The following is a 14,835-nucleotide window of genomic DNA, read 5'->3' on the forward strand; positions in this document are numbered from 1 at the left end:
TATTATTTATATTATAATTATATGTTGATCTTTTTTGCCTAATTGAATAATGCAATTGATTTCAATCATATTATATCGACTTGTGACAAAACCAACGCTGGAATGTTTTTGGTGTGGAGCGTGCAGAATAGCGAAGAATGCCTTTGCAACTCCCATTTTTCAAAGATCCAATCCGAAGCTAGCAACGGTTTCAAGGCACCCTTGAAGTCCCGCCGAAGAAAAACAAAGCACTGGGGAAAAAAACAAGTCTCACATTTAAAATAGAATTCTATTCATAACCATTTTTCATTTTCAGAAATATTACCGCCGGTGTAATCTGTTTTATTCTCCTCCTCTCAGTAATCATTCAATTTTGACGGTGTTGTTTATCTATTGTAAGGGGAACTTGAAACCGCCCCCTTGCCCCATTTCCTCGGTTGTTTTTCTTCTTTCGCCTGTATTCTCCATGTTGTTGGAGTGAAAATTGAGGACTTCGCAGAGACAGGAAGGGGCCGTTCGGGAAATATACTAGTGATAAAGTAAACCGAGAGGCGCAGCAGAGGGAATCGCAACGACGAAAACATATCCAAGCGCCCTGCCCCTCCCATGTGTGGACAACAGAAGAAGCGAGGAATAAAGAAACATTGTTGCTGATGAAATGTAGCCTCTTACAAATCCAACACAGACACACGGATGACAGTTATCAAGGCAATCCTTTAGTAACTTGTCAACATAACCTAATGAAGGCTGCTTATCTCTGTTTGGGGAACGGATTGGATTTTGAGGGCTCTGTGCTTGTCAGATGGAAAGTTCTATCATCACTCAAGTGCAGAAAGAAGACATTCAATTGTCGCCGAAAACAGGTAGGATATGCTCCCGTTTCTATTGTTTGTTCTGATTAAACATGGGTTGATTTGATATGGAGAAGGTTCGTTAAATTATGAAATATAAGGTTGATCTAAACATGTTTCCAGCACGTCCATTTGACAGTTCCAACGTCGCGGACATTGCGCGCGACATTCTAGCGCGCACTGCTCTTGACGGTCGGCTATGCAGCCTACTACACATTTGATTAATCTTGCATACAAATAGGCTATATTAAATGTCTATATTATATTTCATGGTGTTTCAAACCCACACATGCAACTGATGCTGAACATGGATTGATTTTCAGTTATTATGGAACACCTGTATAATTGGAAAGTGTTTCCCCTCTGGTTCAAGCACATTTTTTGACAATGCGAGAGTAAAGGCTGTTTGAAAAACTGCATTACATTTGGTATGTAATCACGAACTCAAACCTGCAAAGGATATTAAAACAGTGTTTGTTAGCCAAATCAATATTTCTTACCTATTTACGCACATTATTGGACTTTCAAGACAATCAAATGATTCCGTTTTGTTGATGTTATGGTATTTCTATGGATCAAAACAAGGTTATCTAATGCCATCTTACTAGACATTTAGGGATATGTTTATAGCTAATAATAATAATTTAATAAATTGACAGACTTATCTTTTCGCGCGTAAAATGGTAAACCAAACCACCCCAGCATTTAGCCTGCCCTGTGTTTATGATTTATGCTTTATCTTATTTTCTAGTTGTTGTATGGCACCTTTCCATATTACTGTCACATCTGTCTAGAGCCATACACACAGCACAGCCATGTCTTGTTTTTGTTCGCAGGCTCAGCCTGGAGACAAATACATCAAGGCAGATCAATGCGCGCCAGTGTGGTACACTATCCGAATCTCATTCGAAAAATACCGCATATATCAAAGGCCTGTACGATACAAAGATTGGGAAGTGTATGTGTTTTTTTTCCTTTAGCTATTGGAAATTAAACCTAAAACGGTTGCTGATGAAAGATGACAAGCATAACCGTAGAAATGCCAGGTACCGCAGTCGGTGTTGACAGTGGTATGCACAAACACATGCCCTTCTCCCTCCTCCGCCCATTGTAAGCGCGGTTTCAAAGATTCGTTGTTTTTATGCTTCTGGCACTTTGGTTTGAATTAAAAGGATAGGCCTGATACTCTAATAGCATTGGGCCCTATAGTTTTGGGGGCCCCCAACCCCCCCAAAATGCAGATAAACACGTCATAAACTATGGCAAAAAATATCGAATTATATGAAATTAGCTGTAAAACTGGCTAAATGTGTAGAATAGCGTGAGATTAGCTATAAAACTGTACATTTTTCTCTCGAGACCTTTGGCAATATGTGTAGAATTCCAGGAAATTCGTTTTCAAAATGCTAAATTCTCTCGTCCTCATTGCAAAATGTGGAGAATAGTATTAGCTATAAAACTGCAAATAAAAATGTGCTCAGACCTTGCGGGCCTGCGAAACTGTGGTACGCCACTGTGTACTGCTCTTTGATAATGGTACAATACCAGATTATGTGTGATAGGATAGCCCTTCTGCTCCTATGTTTGCTCAGCAGAGAAAAATATTATATATTATTATATATTGTTTTTTTTCTTCTCTTTTATTAGAATATTGTTTTCATATATTCAGCTATAGGCTTTTCTACCCTTTAAAATGGCTTTGGACCCCTATGCTCAGAGGTTCTTTCCCCCCTTTTGGCACTAGCATGTTATGTTTATGTTGATGAAGGATATCCACAACATCAATCATTTTTACTATTACATGTACACTGATTGGCAATATGCCTATACAGGTCAGTTCTAAACAATTTCGGTAACACTTTATTTGAACAGTACCTAAAATCCTTATAAGGACTTCATAACACACTCATAACTCCATACATAACACATTCATAAGCAGTACATGAGCATTTCATAAATGCTTAGCTATGCTAACGACTACACGAATACTGCAAATTTCCCCTTGTAGTTGTTTGACCAATTACATTTTAGAAATGCTAAAGCACTTCCATTATGAATCTGTCCTTATGTAGGTGCCCTTCAAATATTGTTACAACAACTATTTTATTTTATAGAGAAAATGTTGAAAATGGCACTGGGCCCTAGTGCTCTGTGGGCCCCCAGATGATAGCCTTATTTGGTAAAAGACCAAGTCCATATTATGGCAAGAACAGCTCAAATAAGCAAAGAGAAATGACTGTCCATCATTACTTTAAGACATGAAGGTCAGTCAATCCGGAAGACCCAGAGTTACCTCTGCTGCAGAGGATAAGTTCATTGGGGTTACCAGGCTCCGAAATTGCAGCCCAAATAAATGCTTCACAGAGTTCAAGTAACAGACACATCTCAACATCAACTGTTCAGAGGAGACTGCGTGAATCAGGCCTTCATGGTTGAATTGCGGCAAAGAAACCACTACTAAAGGACACCAATAATAGGAAGAGACCTGCTTGGGCCAAGAAACAAGAGCAATGGACATTAGACTGGTGGAATTTTGTCCTTTGGTCTGATGAGTCCAAATTTGAGATTTTTATTTCCAACAGCCATGTCTTTGTGAGATGCAGAGCAGGTGAACGGATGATCTCTGCATGTGTGGTTCACACCGTGAAGCATGGAGGAGGAGGTGTAATGGTGTGGGGGTGCTTTGCTGGTGACACTGTCTGTGATTTATTTAGAATTCAAGGCACACTTAACCAGCATGGCTACCCCAGCATTCTGCAGCAATACGCCATCCCATCTGGTCTGTGCTTAGTGGTACTAGCATTTGTTTTTCAACAAGACAATGACCCAACACACCTCAACGCAGTGTAACGGCTATTTGACCAAGAAGGAGAGTGATGGAGTGTTGCATCGATAACCTGGCCTCCACAAACACCTGACCACAACCCAATTGAGATGGTTTGGGATGAGTTGGACCATAGAGTGAAGGAAAAGCAGCCAACAAGTGCTCAGCATATGTGGCAACGCCTTCACAACTGTTGGAAAAGCATTCCAGGTGACCATCTCATGAATCTGGCTGAGAGAATGCCAAGAGTGTGCAAAGCTGTCATCAAGGCAAAGGGTGGCTACTTTTGAAGAATCTAAAATCAAAAATATATTTGGATTTGTTTAACACTTTTTTTGTTTACTCCATGATTCTATATGTGTTATTTCATAGTTTTGATGTCTTATTCTACAAAGTAGAAAATAATAAAACAAATTAAGAAAAACCCCTTGAACAAGTCAGTGTTTCCAAACTTTTGACTGGTACTGTATATTAACATAGGTGCTATGCATATCCAATCCAACCAAATAATAGATGCTAATTTCCCCCAGTAGTGGAACCTCTGTGAACTAGGACACATTTTTACAGTGACTGATCAAAGGGGGCTTGGAGCATTGAGGTGTGACTGACTTCGGCTTGCTCCGCTCCAGCCAGAGGTCTTGTTCCAGGAGAGTCAGTGAAATGGTTGGAATGTTTTCTGTCTGTGTTTTCTACAGCAGAAAGTACTGTCTGTGTCCCAAATGGCACCCTACTCCCTATGCACAACTTCTGACCAGTGCCACAGGGTCCTGGATACAAGTAATGCACTCAATAGGGAATAGGCTGCCATTTGAGACGCAGTCACTGCCTAGTGAAGAGTGTGGGTTTTCCCGCCCTCTCTGTGATTATATAACATGTACCAGCCCCTTCCAGCAGCAGCAACCTCATTAAACCCAGAGTGTGTGTGTGTGTGCGTGTATGTGTGTGTATGCGTGTGTGTCCTTGCTCCCTTTCGTAAAGGGGGCAAGGAGTTCATTCTACGTTATGTACAGCAACGATGTCTCTCAAAATGGGGGAAATCCTTCTTACTTCTTCATGGGAAAAGAAATGTACAACATCCATTTCCCTCACCCCATCCATCTACTTGGCTTATAAGAACCTTCATTGCCGTGTGAGAATGAGCATAATGTGTTTGTGAATATAATTTTCATATCACTCAGTTTGAATCAAAAGCTTGGTTATGTCACAGCTAATTTTCACACACATTAAAAGCATTCTTATTTTTGCCCTCATGACAGGCCAGGTGAGCAGGTCTTCTCCGAAGAAGCCTAGGAGTTGTAACCTCTTCAAAGCACTTTTCTGTTGCCTCAGAGGAGCACAGGCTGCCCCCAAACCACTGCAACCTTCCCAGGATGCATTGCTGGAGCCACAGGACAATGGGGACGTTGTCAAGGTAACATAATTTATTCCTCTCGGCATCACGGCAGCATTGTTGTTGTAATTATCCATATCAGAAATAGTGTATGGACTGTTGTTTGCTGTATTTCAACCACGTACGGGACTTTTATGTAGCCTAAAAGTGTCATTTTGCATTTTGTTTTGTTTGCAAAGCTTGTTTGGACACTTTAAGCAGAGTCGAAATAAATAAAAAATTGCCACAAAGTTTCACACATTTGTCTAGTTCGTTGTATGGAGGAGACCAAGGCGCAGCGTGATATGCATACATTCTTCTTTTAATGAAGAAAGAACACTGAACAAAATAACCGTGCCACTATACAAAACAAGTGCTGACAGGCAACTACACAGACAAGAACCCACGAAACCAAAAGGAAAAATGGCAACCTAAATAGGATCCCCAATTAGAAACAACGATAAACAGCTGCCTCTGATTGGGAACCAATTCAGGCCACCATAGACATACAATTACCTAGACTTACAAAACCCATAGATATACAAAAAACCTAGACAAGACAAAACAAGCATACCCTCCCTCGTCACACCCTGACCTAACCAAAATAATAACGAAAACAGAGATAACTAAGGTCAGGGCGTGACAACATTATAATTTGCCATGTTAGCCTTTATTATAGGATATGATACTCTTCTGTGTACAACTAAGTGTTTTTTGTCAAACCTTTTTATTTTACCACTGTCAAGTGCCTCATCACATGTTCTAACTACTCCAGCGTAATTGCAGGAAAAGCATAAAATAACTACTTTGGAAATTGATAGCTTTCCTCTGTTGAGCAATACCTATTGTCCCGTGAGAATGTGTGGGATTATTGCCCGTGGATGTTATAACAGCATGTTGCAATATGGAGTAGCTGCTGCACCTGTTGTGAACATCTTGAACACCACCATGACGGTTGGCGGCTACAGAGTTTTTAGGTCTGTTCACATAGATCTCCTACGATAAGACAGCTGAGTGAATTGCAATCCACTAAGGCAAAACAGAGGTGCAGAGGGCCTACAAAGAGTGGATAATGTGATGTGCATGTCAGTTCATGTGGGAGACATAAGATATGTTAGAGATGTACAGTATTTAGTACCCGGTGTGTCGTAACCAATGTGTACAGAAGCATGAAAAGTTGTTGTTGCCCACTGGCCACTTGTGAGGCTGTCAGGTGTAGATGGGCGTTAGCGCCATGTAACCAGGGGCTAATGAGCTTCATGTTTGTTAACATTACCTAGTGTCCTCCAGGCAGCACAGAAGCAGTGAGGCAGCAGTATCTGTTGTGAGGCCTGGGTATTGTTTGCGTCTCTGAATTGAATCTGATGTAACATGTATATGTACAGTATAGACCCTATAGCCTATCAAGTCCATCTGCTGTCAACAGCCCACAGGTGTTACACTGCGACACTGTTATTATAGTGTAGTTGCATTGGTTGGTGGAAATCTATAAATGTCATTTGATTTTTAATGGTAGTAGAGTGAGGAAGTGTTGATGAAGCACAAAGCCAGCCTAATAAAACGGGCAAGATGTGTTGTTGTCCCCAATGAGTGCTCTGTACAGATACAGTAGTGACCTTGGTCTGTACTCTTGTCTCCTCCACCACAGCTCTCATCTGGACCCAGCCTGCTGCCGGAGATGATAACTCAGGACCAGGGGAAGATATGTGTGGTCATAGACCTGGATGAAACACTGGTGCATAGCTCATTCAAGGTAGCTACTGACCTTTATTTAACTCTCACTGTAACTACTGCTGTTGTCAACTCACTGTTAAAGGGTTTTGTATGGGTATTTGTTTCAACAGTCGTTAAGAGGAAATATCATAAAGTTAATCATGTTTTTCTTTGTTATATGTACACTACCGTTAAAACGTTTGGGGTCATTTAGAAATATCCTTGTTTTTGAAAGAAAAGCACATTTTTTTTGTCCATTAAAATAACATCAAATCGATCACAAATACAGTGTAGACATTGTTAATGTTGTAAATGACTTTTGTAGCTGGAAACGGCTGATTTTTAAAATGGAATATCTACATAGGGGTACAGAGGCCCATTATCAGAAACCATCACTTCTGTGTTCCAATGGCACGTTGTGTTAGCTAATCCAAGTTTATCATTTTAAAAGACTAATTGATCATTACCCTTTTGCAATTATGTTGGCACAGCTGAAAACTATTGTTCTGATTAAAGAAGCAATAAAACTGGCCTTCTTTAGACTAGTTGAGTATCTAGAGCATCAGCATTTGTGGGTTCGATTACAGGCTCAAAATGGCCAGAAACAAAGAACTTTCTTATGAAACTTGTTCGGAGAAATTAAGGTTATTCCATGCGAGAACTTTCCAAGAAACTGAAGCTCTGGTACAACGCTGTGTACTACTCCCTTCACAGAACAGCGCAAACTGGCCCTAACCAGAATAGAAAGAGGAGTGTGAGGCCCATGTGCACAACTGAGCAAGAGGACAAGTATATTAGAGTGTCTAGTTTGAGAAACAGACGACTCACAAGTCCTCAACTGGCAGCTTCATTAAAAAGTACCCACAAAACACCAGTCTCAACGTCAACAGTGAAGAGGCGACTCTGGGATGCTGACCTTCTAGGCAGAGTTACAAAGAAAAATACATATCTCAGACTGGCCAATAAAAAGAAAATATTAAGATGGGCAAGAGAACACGGACACTGGACAGAGGAACTGTGCCTAGAAGGCCAGCATCCCGGAGTCGCCTCTTCACTGTTGACGCTGAGACTGGTGTTTTGCGGGTACTTTTTAATGAAGCTGTTCGTTGAGGACTTGTGAGTCTTCCGTTTCTCAAACTAGACACTCTAATGTACTTGTCCTCTTGCTCAGTTGTGCACAGGGGCCTCACACTCCTCTTTCTATTCTGGTTAGAGCCAGTTTGCACTGTTCTGTGAACAGAGTAGTACACAGCGTTGCACCAGATCTTCAGTTTCTTGGCAATTTCTCTCATGGAATAGCCTTCATTTCTCAGAACAAGAATAGACTGACGAGTTTCAGAAGAAAGTGAAAGTTATTTGTTTCTAGCCATTTTGAGCCTGTAATCGAACCCACAAATACTGATGCTCCAGATACTCAACTAGTCTAAAGAAGGCCAGTTTTGTTGCTTCTTTAATCAGAACAACCGTTTTCAGCTGTGCTAACATAATTGCAAAAGGGTTTTCTAATGATAAATATCCTTTTAAAATTATAAACTTAGATTAGCTAACACAACATGCCATTGGAACACAGGAGTGACGGTTGCTGATAATGGGCCTCTGTACGCCTATGTAAATATTTCATAAAAACATCAGCCGTTTCCAGCTACAATAGTCATTTACAACATTAACAATGTCTACACTGTATTTCTGATCAATTTGATGTTATTTGAACATGGACATTTCTAAGTGACTCCAAATTTTTGAACAATAGTGTATATTATATTTATGTGGTTATTATAGTCCAGGTCTTAGTGATTTTATCTTATGTAATTGCATTAGAATGTTCAACGGCTCCCTCTGTGTTCTTTCCTTAGCCTATTAGCAATGCAGACTTCATAGTGCCTGTGGAGATTGAGGGGACCACACACCAGGTAAAATATAATGAACTAAATGCAGTATGTGTGCGCTTGTCGAGTCGGGTAGCTTGGCGTTCATGTACTGTATGTTGATGTGTTCAGAGTTCAGTGTTTGCTGAGCTTAAAATAGGATGTGTTTTTAGGACAGATGAGGTTTGTTACGGGCGCTATGAGCCCTCTAGTGGAGAGATGTGAGGTTGACTGGGAAAGGAAGTGTAAAGCGTAAAAAAAAAAGAAGGAAGTCATTTCAGCATAGTTAGTTCACTTTTCATAAATAAGAGCACACAATATTAGAGCACACTTTTAGAGAAAATGTGGAACAGAATTCACTCATCAATGCACTGCACCGGGGATAATAATTCAACACTGTGTTGTGTCCTTTACATGCAGAACTTCATGCAAAAAATGCATATGCACAACTGCGCATGTGAGTACTGTCGTTTGGTTCGGGATTCTTCACCATGGGCCTCTGCCTGGTTCAAGTAATCCAGGATAGGCTGGTTAACACATGCACGGCCTGTTCTTGATTACTTGTTTCAGGAACTGTCCACCAGCAACTGGTAATGGACACAATGACAACAACAATTTCATGTCATGTGGAACAAATATAAGTATGACTACAGAGGAAGAGTGACTATAATAATAATATAATACTCCGTTACTATGTCATTTCAAAGCAATTAGTAAAGTAATAAGAATGTTGTTACTGTAGTAATTATAGTGTTATTACATAGCTAGGTATAAGGGCAACACAATGCAAAGTGTTACAAAACATTAATGCCAGGTGTTTGTTTCAGGTATACGTACTGAAGAGGCCGTATGTGGATGAGTTCCTACAGCGAATGGGAGAGCTGTTTGAGTGTATTCTGTTTACTGCCAGTCTTGCCAAGGTAAGCTAAAAAATAATAATTAAACATTTTGTTGTTATGACATTTCCCTATGATTTTTCTTGAGAAGATTACTCTTCATTTTGAATACTAGTTTAGGAAGTCTTACACGTTTTTTTCCTCTTTCCCAACCCTCTGTAGCCTTTTCCCCATGTGTTAGATGACCTTTGTAGTGCCAAAACCTGCTTTGTGAATTTGCATATAAAGGAGCTAGCATACATTTTCAATGTAACGTGTAGTTACTTTTGTGGTCAACTATATTGGCACCCTTGCACAATTCAATTTAAAAAAATAAAAATAAGTTTGTGTTCACACTTCAAAGTAAAAACAAAATGGCCTGGACTTAAATATAAATAATTTATTTGGTTGGAGGCAATTTATTCTCATTTATTGTGTTATTTATCTCACCTGTGGGAAGTTACATATTTTTAATTTCTTTAACCTTTATTCAACTAGGCAAGCCAATTAAGAACAAATTCTTGTTTACAATGACGGCCTACCCCGGCCAAACTCTAACCCAGATGACGCTGGGCCAATTGTGCGCTGCCCTATGGGACTCCCAATCACGGCCGGTTGTGATACAGCCTGGAATCAAACCACGGTCTGTAGTGGCTCCTCTAGCACTGAGATGCAGTGCCTTAGACTGCTGCGCCACTCGGGAGCCCAAAAGTTAAAGGTGCATACAGGGTAAAAATAGCCATTCAACCAGTTTTGAAAAGAGAAAATGGAACATTCAGCTCCATTTTAAAGTGCAAGGGTGCCCGAATATTTGACCGCAATTGTACATTATTAGTAGCTTGGGTAAACTTTGGTGACACCTTTCCCCCTACTCTCCATTCCCCACTTTTGGTCTTGCCCTTTCCTGCATTCCCTGACCCCCCTCTCCCCCCATTTCCTTGCCCTCCCCTAGTATGCAGACCCAGTGACTGACCTGTTGGATCAGTGTGGGGTGTTCCGGGCGCGGCTGTTCCGGGAGTCCTGTGTGTTCCATCAGGGTTTCTATGTCAAAGACCTCAGCCTACTGGGCAGAGAGCTCCATAAGACCCTCATCTTGGACAACTCTCCTGCTTCATACATCTTCCACCCTGAGAATGCTGTGAGTTTGGGTTTCATTCAACTTCTTTCAACTCAACTGTGACCGCTTTATGGATTCAAACTGATAATTAACATGATTTTATTTCACATTTTACTGCATTCTATTCTATTCACTTTTTAAAGGTTCAACCTTATATTCCACTTAAAATAACTGTCCAGTGTTCCCAGATTTCCATGTAATATGACCTCTTATTAATTACAATATGAGTGAAATAGTTTTTCTTAAAAATAATTGTAATAAAGTAGGTTAAAAAGCAGCTTTTCTGTGGAATGGTGTGGGCGTATACCCGTTATAAAAAATATTCAGGCGAGTAGTAGGATGACATCATCCTCTATGAGGAAATAGCAAGCATTTTTTAAACCGTCTGTTTTGAGATGTTAGTGTTTTCACTTCCATTTATCCTTTGGCCACATACAGAGCATTCGGAAAGTATTCAGACCCCTTCCCTTTTCCACATTTTGTTACGTTACAGCCTTATTCTCAAATGGATTACATGTATTTTTTTGCTCATCAATCTACACACAATACCCATAATGACAAAGCGAAAATTGGTTTTTAGAAATGTTTGCAAAGTTATTACAAATTTAAAAAAAGATTACAAATAAAAAAACAGAAATACCTTATTTACATAAGTATTCAGACCCTTTGCTATGAGACTCGAAATTGAGCTCAGGTGCATCCTGTTTCCATTTATCGTCCTTGAGATGTTTCTACAACTTGATTGGAATGCACCGGTGGTAAATTTAATTGATTGGACGTGACTTGGAAAGGCACACACCTGTCTATATAAGGTCCCACAGTTATAAGGTCCCAAGCCATGAGATCGAAGGAATTTTCCATAGAGCTTCGAGACAGGATTGTGTCGAGGCACAGATCTGGGGAAGGGTACCAAAACATTTCTGCAGCGTTGGAGGTCCCCAAGAACACAGTGACCTCCGTCATTCTTAAATGAAAAAAGTTTGGAACGACGAAGACTCTTCCTAGGGCTGGCCGCCCGGCCAAACTACGCATTCGGGCGTAGTTTGAAAGGCCTTGGTCAGGTGACGAAGAACCTAATGGTCGCTCTGACAGAGCTTCAGAAGTCCTCTGTGGAGATGGGAGAACCTTCCAAAAGGACAACCATCTCTGCAGCATTCTACCAATCAGGCCTTTATGGTAGAGTGGCCAGACGGAAGTCACTCCTCAGTAAAAGGCACATGACAGCCCACATAGAGTTTGGCCTGAATGCTAAGCTCCACGTCTGGAGGAGACCTGGAACCATCCCTATAGTGAAGCATGGTGGTGGCAACATCATGCTGTGGGGATGTTTTTCAGCGCCAGGGACTGGGAGACTAGTCAGATTTGAGGAAAGATGAATTGTGCAAAGTACAGAAAGATCCTTGATGAAACCCTGCTCTACAGCGCTGACTGGGGTGAAGGTTCACCTTCCAACAGGACAACAACCCTAAGCACACAGCCAAGACAACACAGGAGTGGCTTCGGGACAAGTCTCTGAATGTCCTTGAGTGGCCCAGCCAGAGCCAGGACTTGAACCCGATCTAACATCTCTGGAGAGACCTGAAAATAGCTGTGCAGCGACACTCCCCATCCAACCTGACAGAGCTTGAGAAGATCTGCAGAGAAGAATGGGAGAAACTCGCCAAATACAGGTGTGCCAAGCTTGTAGCGTCATACCCAAGAAGACTTGAGGCTGTAATTACTGCCAAAGGTGCTTCAACAAAGTACTGAGTAAAGGGTCTGAATTGAATTTAGCGCAGGTGTTCAAATTCATTTGCAAAAAAAAACAACTGTTTTTGCTTTGTCATTATGGGGTTTTGTGTGTAGATTATTGAGGGGGAAAACAATTTAATACATTTTTGAATAAGGCTGTAATGTAACAAAATGTGGAAAAAGTCAAGGGGTCTGAATACTTTCCGAATGCGCTGCATGAGTATAGGATGAGTCAACAACATTATTATTTGGGTTTGAGTTAACAGAATATGAACTTAAGATTTAGCACAGATATATACATTCTGATATATACAACAAGAATATACAATTTGTCAATACCCTAACACTGCAAACAAAGCATTAGTAAGTGAGTGAATGGTTTCTCTGTTGCCCCCTCAGGTTCCTGTGGTGTCCTGGTTTGATGATGTGGAGGATGCTGAGCTGCTCCACCTGCTGCCGGTGTTTGAAGACCTGAGTCAGGCTGAAGACATCTACATCAGACTGGGGGAGCTAAGAGTGCCATGATGGAGACGGGAGAGGACCCTGCTCTCACTGCCAGACTAGCCAGCACCTGGCCCAGAACATATGCACCAACATAGAAATAGAAAAATAACATTCTATTCATATAACATTGTATTTGTATGCTCACCAGCCAGAGACACATGCAGTGTATTTGTTTCAGACGAGCACTTCATGACATTCTAAGGCCTTTTCTCTGAGACTCTGAGCATCTGTCTGTCTGTCAATCACTGTCTGACAACTCTGAGCCAAAATACCGTAGAGTACTGCAATCACTCCAAATGAATATGAATAAAGTGTTGTTGTTTTTTTTGCCAAACCAGAGGCCTGAATGGCCTGATCTAACTCAGGACACTTGTATCATTGTGCCTTTTTTTTCCTTCTTAACAAACACAAAAACCAAGCAGCTCAAACTGTTTTAATGATTTATTTTCTTCTTCCAATCTCACTATGCAATCCTCTTCTGTAATCATGATGGACTACAGTGCTACTTGTTATATGGGTGGGTCACAATCATATCCAGAATGCCAACGGAATGTATTCTTTACATTTTCCTGAATATATGACCAGTCAGCATATGCTCATGTACTATACTGTTAACGGATGTTTAAGGATGTAAATATTTGTATTATTTACTGTAAAATGGCCAACAAAGAAAAATGCCTCTCCAATAAGTACTGAATACATTTGTAAGTAAATAATTTTGAAGAGCTTCAAATATTAGCAACATTATACATATATTTTTTATGATTAACATACAACGATGTTATTAAGTTTTATAAAGCTCTTTGAGTTTATCATTTGGGACGAACTTCTTTAATCTGGTCACTTGAATGCCAACACACTGGATGGACAAGGTTGTAGGCTTCTCAGCAGAAGTACAGGATAGTGTCGCTCTTGGAATATTTGGTCCAGTCTTTTAACACATTTATTTTTCTGTTTTTCTTGTAATACTAAATGACAGAAGTTGCACTATTTGTTTTGATAAGTAAGACTGCTTCAAGAAGTGACAACTGCATTTCCAATTCAGTCAGATATATGCACCCTTATGCCATGCTGAATGTGGTCAAATACTGTATTAACAAAACTAGATGTAATTGTGGTACTCCTAATGCTGAATTATTATTTTATTTTTTACAATTTGTGTTCATTTGCGTCATTATTTGCCCACTGCAAATGAGGTTATCAAAACAACAATATTCATAACCTCTGCCAAATTGTAATTTTTGGCTAGTATTTTTGGGTTGTGTGAAGTTAATCACATATTTTCCTCCCAACTGTGCCTTTCAAACATTACTCCTCGAATCATCGTAGATGATACCAACGACATTGTGTTATCAAAAAACAATAATCAAATTCAGGGGGTTTGTGTTAAATGTTAAATAGGTAAATGTTAAAATAAGTAAATGTTTGTTACTGTAGTATATTGCCATTCCACAAATAATGATGGAAACCAGGATTATTTTATGTGGGTACAATCAAGTTGTTTATTTAATGTTTTATGTCTGTTTTTATTGTGTACATTGATCACTTAAGATATTTGAATGAATGTTTACCAATCCTAATGATTAACCAAAGATATCTGGTTGTTGATATTGTGTAGATTTAGTTGTTCTCATTGACATTGTTGGTAATTAAACAAAATAAAGCTACATGTAAATTGTAAATCATGAATACACATGTAGGCCTATACATTGTTGTTCAGTGTAAGCTGGGTCATACTTTCCAATAGGGCGCCAGGTAGTCTAGCGGCGAAGAGCGTTGGGCTCGTAACCGAAAGGAATCACTGAGCCGACTAGGTGAAAAATCCGTCGATGTGCCCTTGAGCAAGGCACTTAACCCGGAATTGCTCCTGTAAATCACTCTGGATAAAAACAAATGTTAGGCCTACACTATAGCTTTTGGCAAGAAATAAGTGTATATTGGACGCAAACTGGGCAAAAGTTGCCAAAATAAAGTTGGATTGTATTTCCTTGTCTATTTTTTGTTTGT

The 14,835-nt window shown here is 40.0% G+C and overlaps 1 protein-coding gene across 2 annotated transcripts; it reads left to right on the forward strand.

The window, feature by feature from the left end:
• The first annotated feature begins 205 nt into the window (after positions 1–205).
• On the forward strand, positions 206–14,821 carry LOC112221747 (carboxy-terminal domain RNA polymerase II polypeptide A small phosphatase 2). 2 transcript variants are annotated; one of them, XM_024384032.2, is made up of 7 exons: positions 223–842; positions 4,911–5,065; positions 6,672–6,776; positions 8,590–8,646; positions 9,429–9,521; positions 10,429–10,614; positions 12,724–14,821. In XM_024384032.2, the coding sequence occupies exons 1-7, from the start codon at positions 782–784 to the stop codon at positions 12,847–12,849; spliced, it is 783 nt and encodes a 260-aa protein (XP_024239800.1). In that variant the 5' UTR covers positions 223–781; the 3' UTR covers positions 12,850–14,821. The 2 variants fall into 2 exon arrangements, with proteins under 2 accessions (XP_024239801.1, XP_024239800.1); XM_024384033.2 differs by lacking the exons at positions 10,429–10,614; positions 12,724–14,821 and adding an exon at positions 9,660–10,012 and having other exon boundaries at positions 206–842.
• The last annotated feature ends 14 nt before the right edge of the window (positions 14,822–14,835 follow it).

The sequence above is a fragment of the Oncorhynchus tshawytscha genome, linkage group LG22, assembly GCF_018296145.1.
Source record: "Oncorhynchus tshawytscha isolate Ot180627B linkage group LG22, Otsh_v2.0, whole genome shotgun sequence".
Taxonomy (NCBI): domain Eukaryota; kingdom Metazoa; phylum Chordata; class Actinopteri; order Salmoniformes; family Salmonidae; genus Oncorhynchus; species Oncorhynchus tshawytscha.

What these genes read in the sequence shown, in the direction of transcription:
- LOC112221747 (XM_024384032.2), top strand. Translation starts at nt 782, where the DNA reads ATGGAAAGTTCTATCATCACTCAAGTGCAGAAAGAAGACATTCAATTG. An exon ending in TCAATTGTCGCCGAAAACAG is followed by an intron (nt 843 to 4,910) that starts GTAGGATATGCT and finishes CCCTCATGACAG; the next exon opens with GCCAGGTGAGCAGGTCTTCT. An exon ending in TCTTCCACCCTGAGAATGCT is followed by an intron (nt 10,615 to 12,723) that starts GTGAGTTTGGGT and finishes TTGCCCCCTCAG; the next exon opens with GTTCCTGTGGTGTCCTGGTT.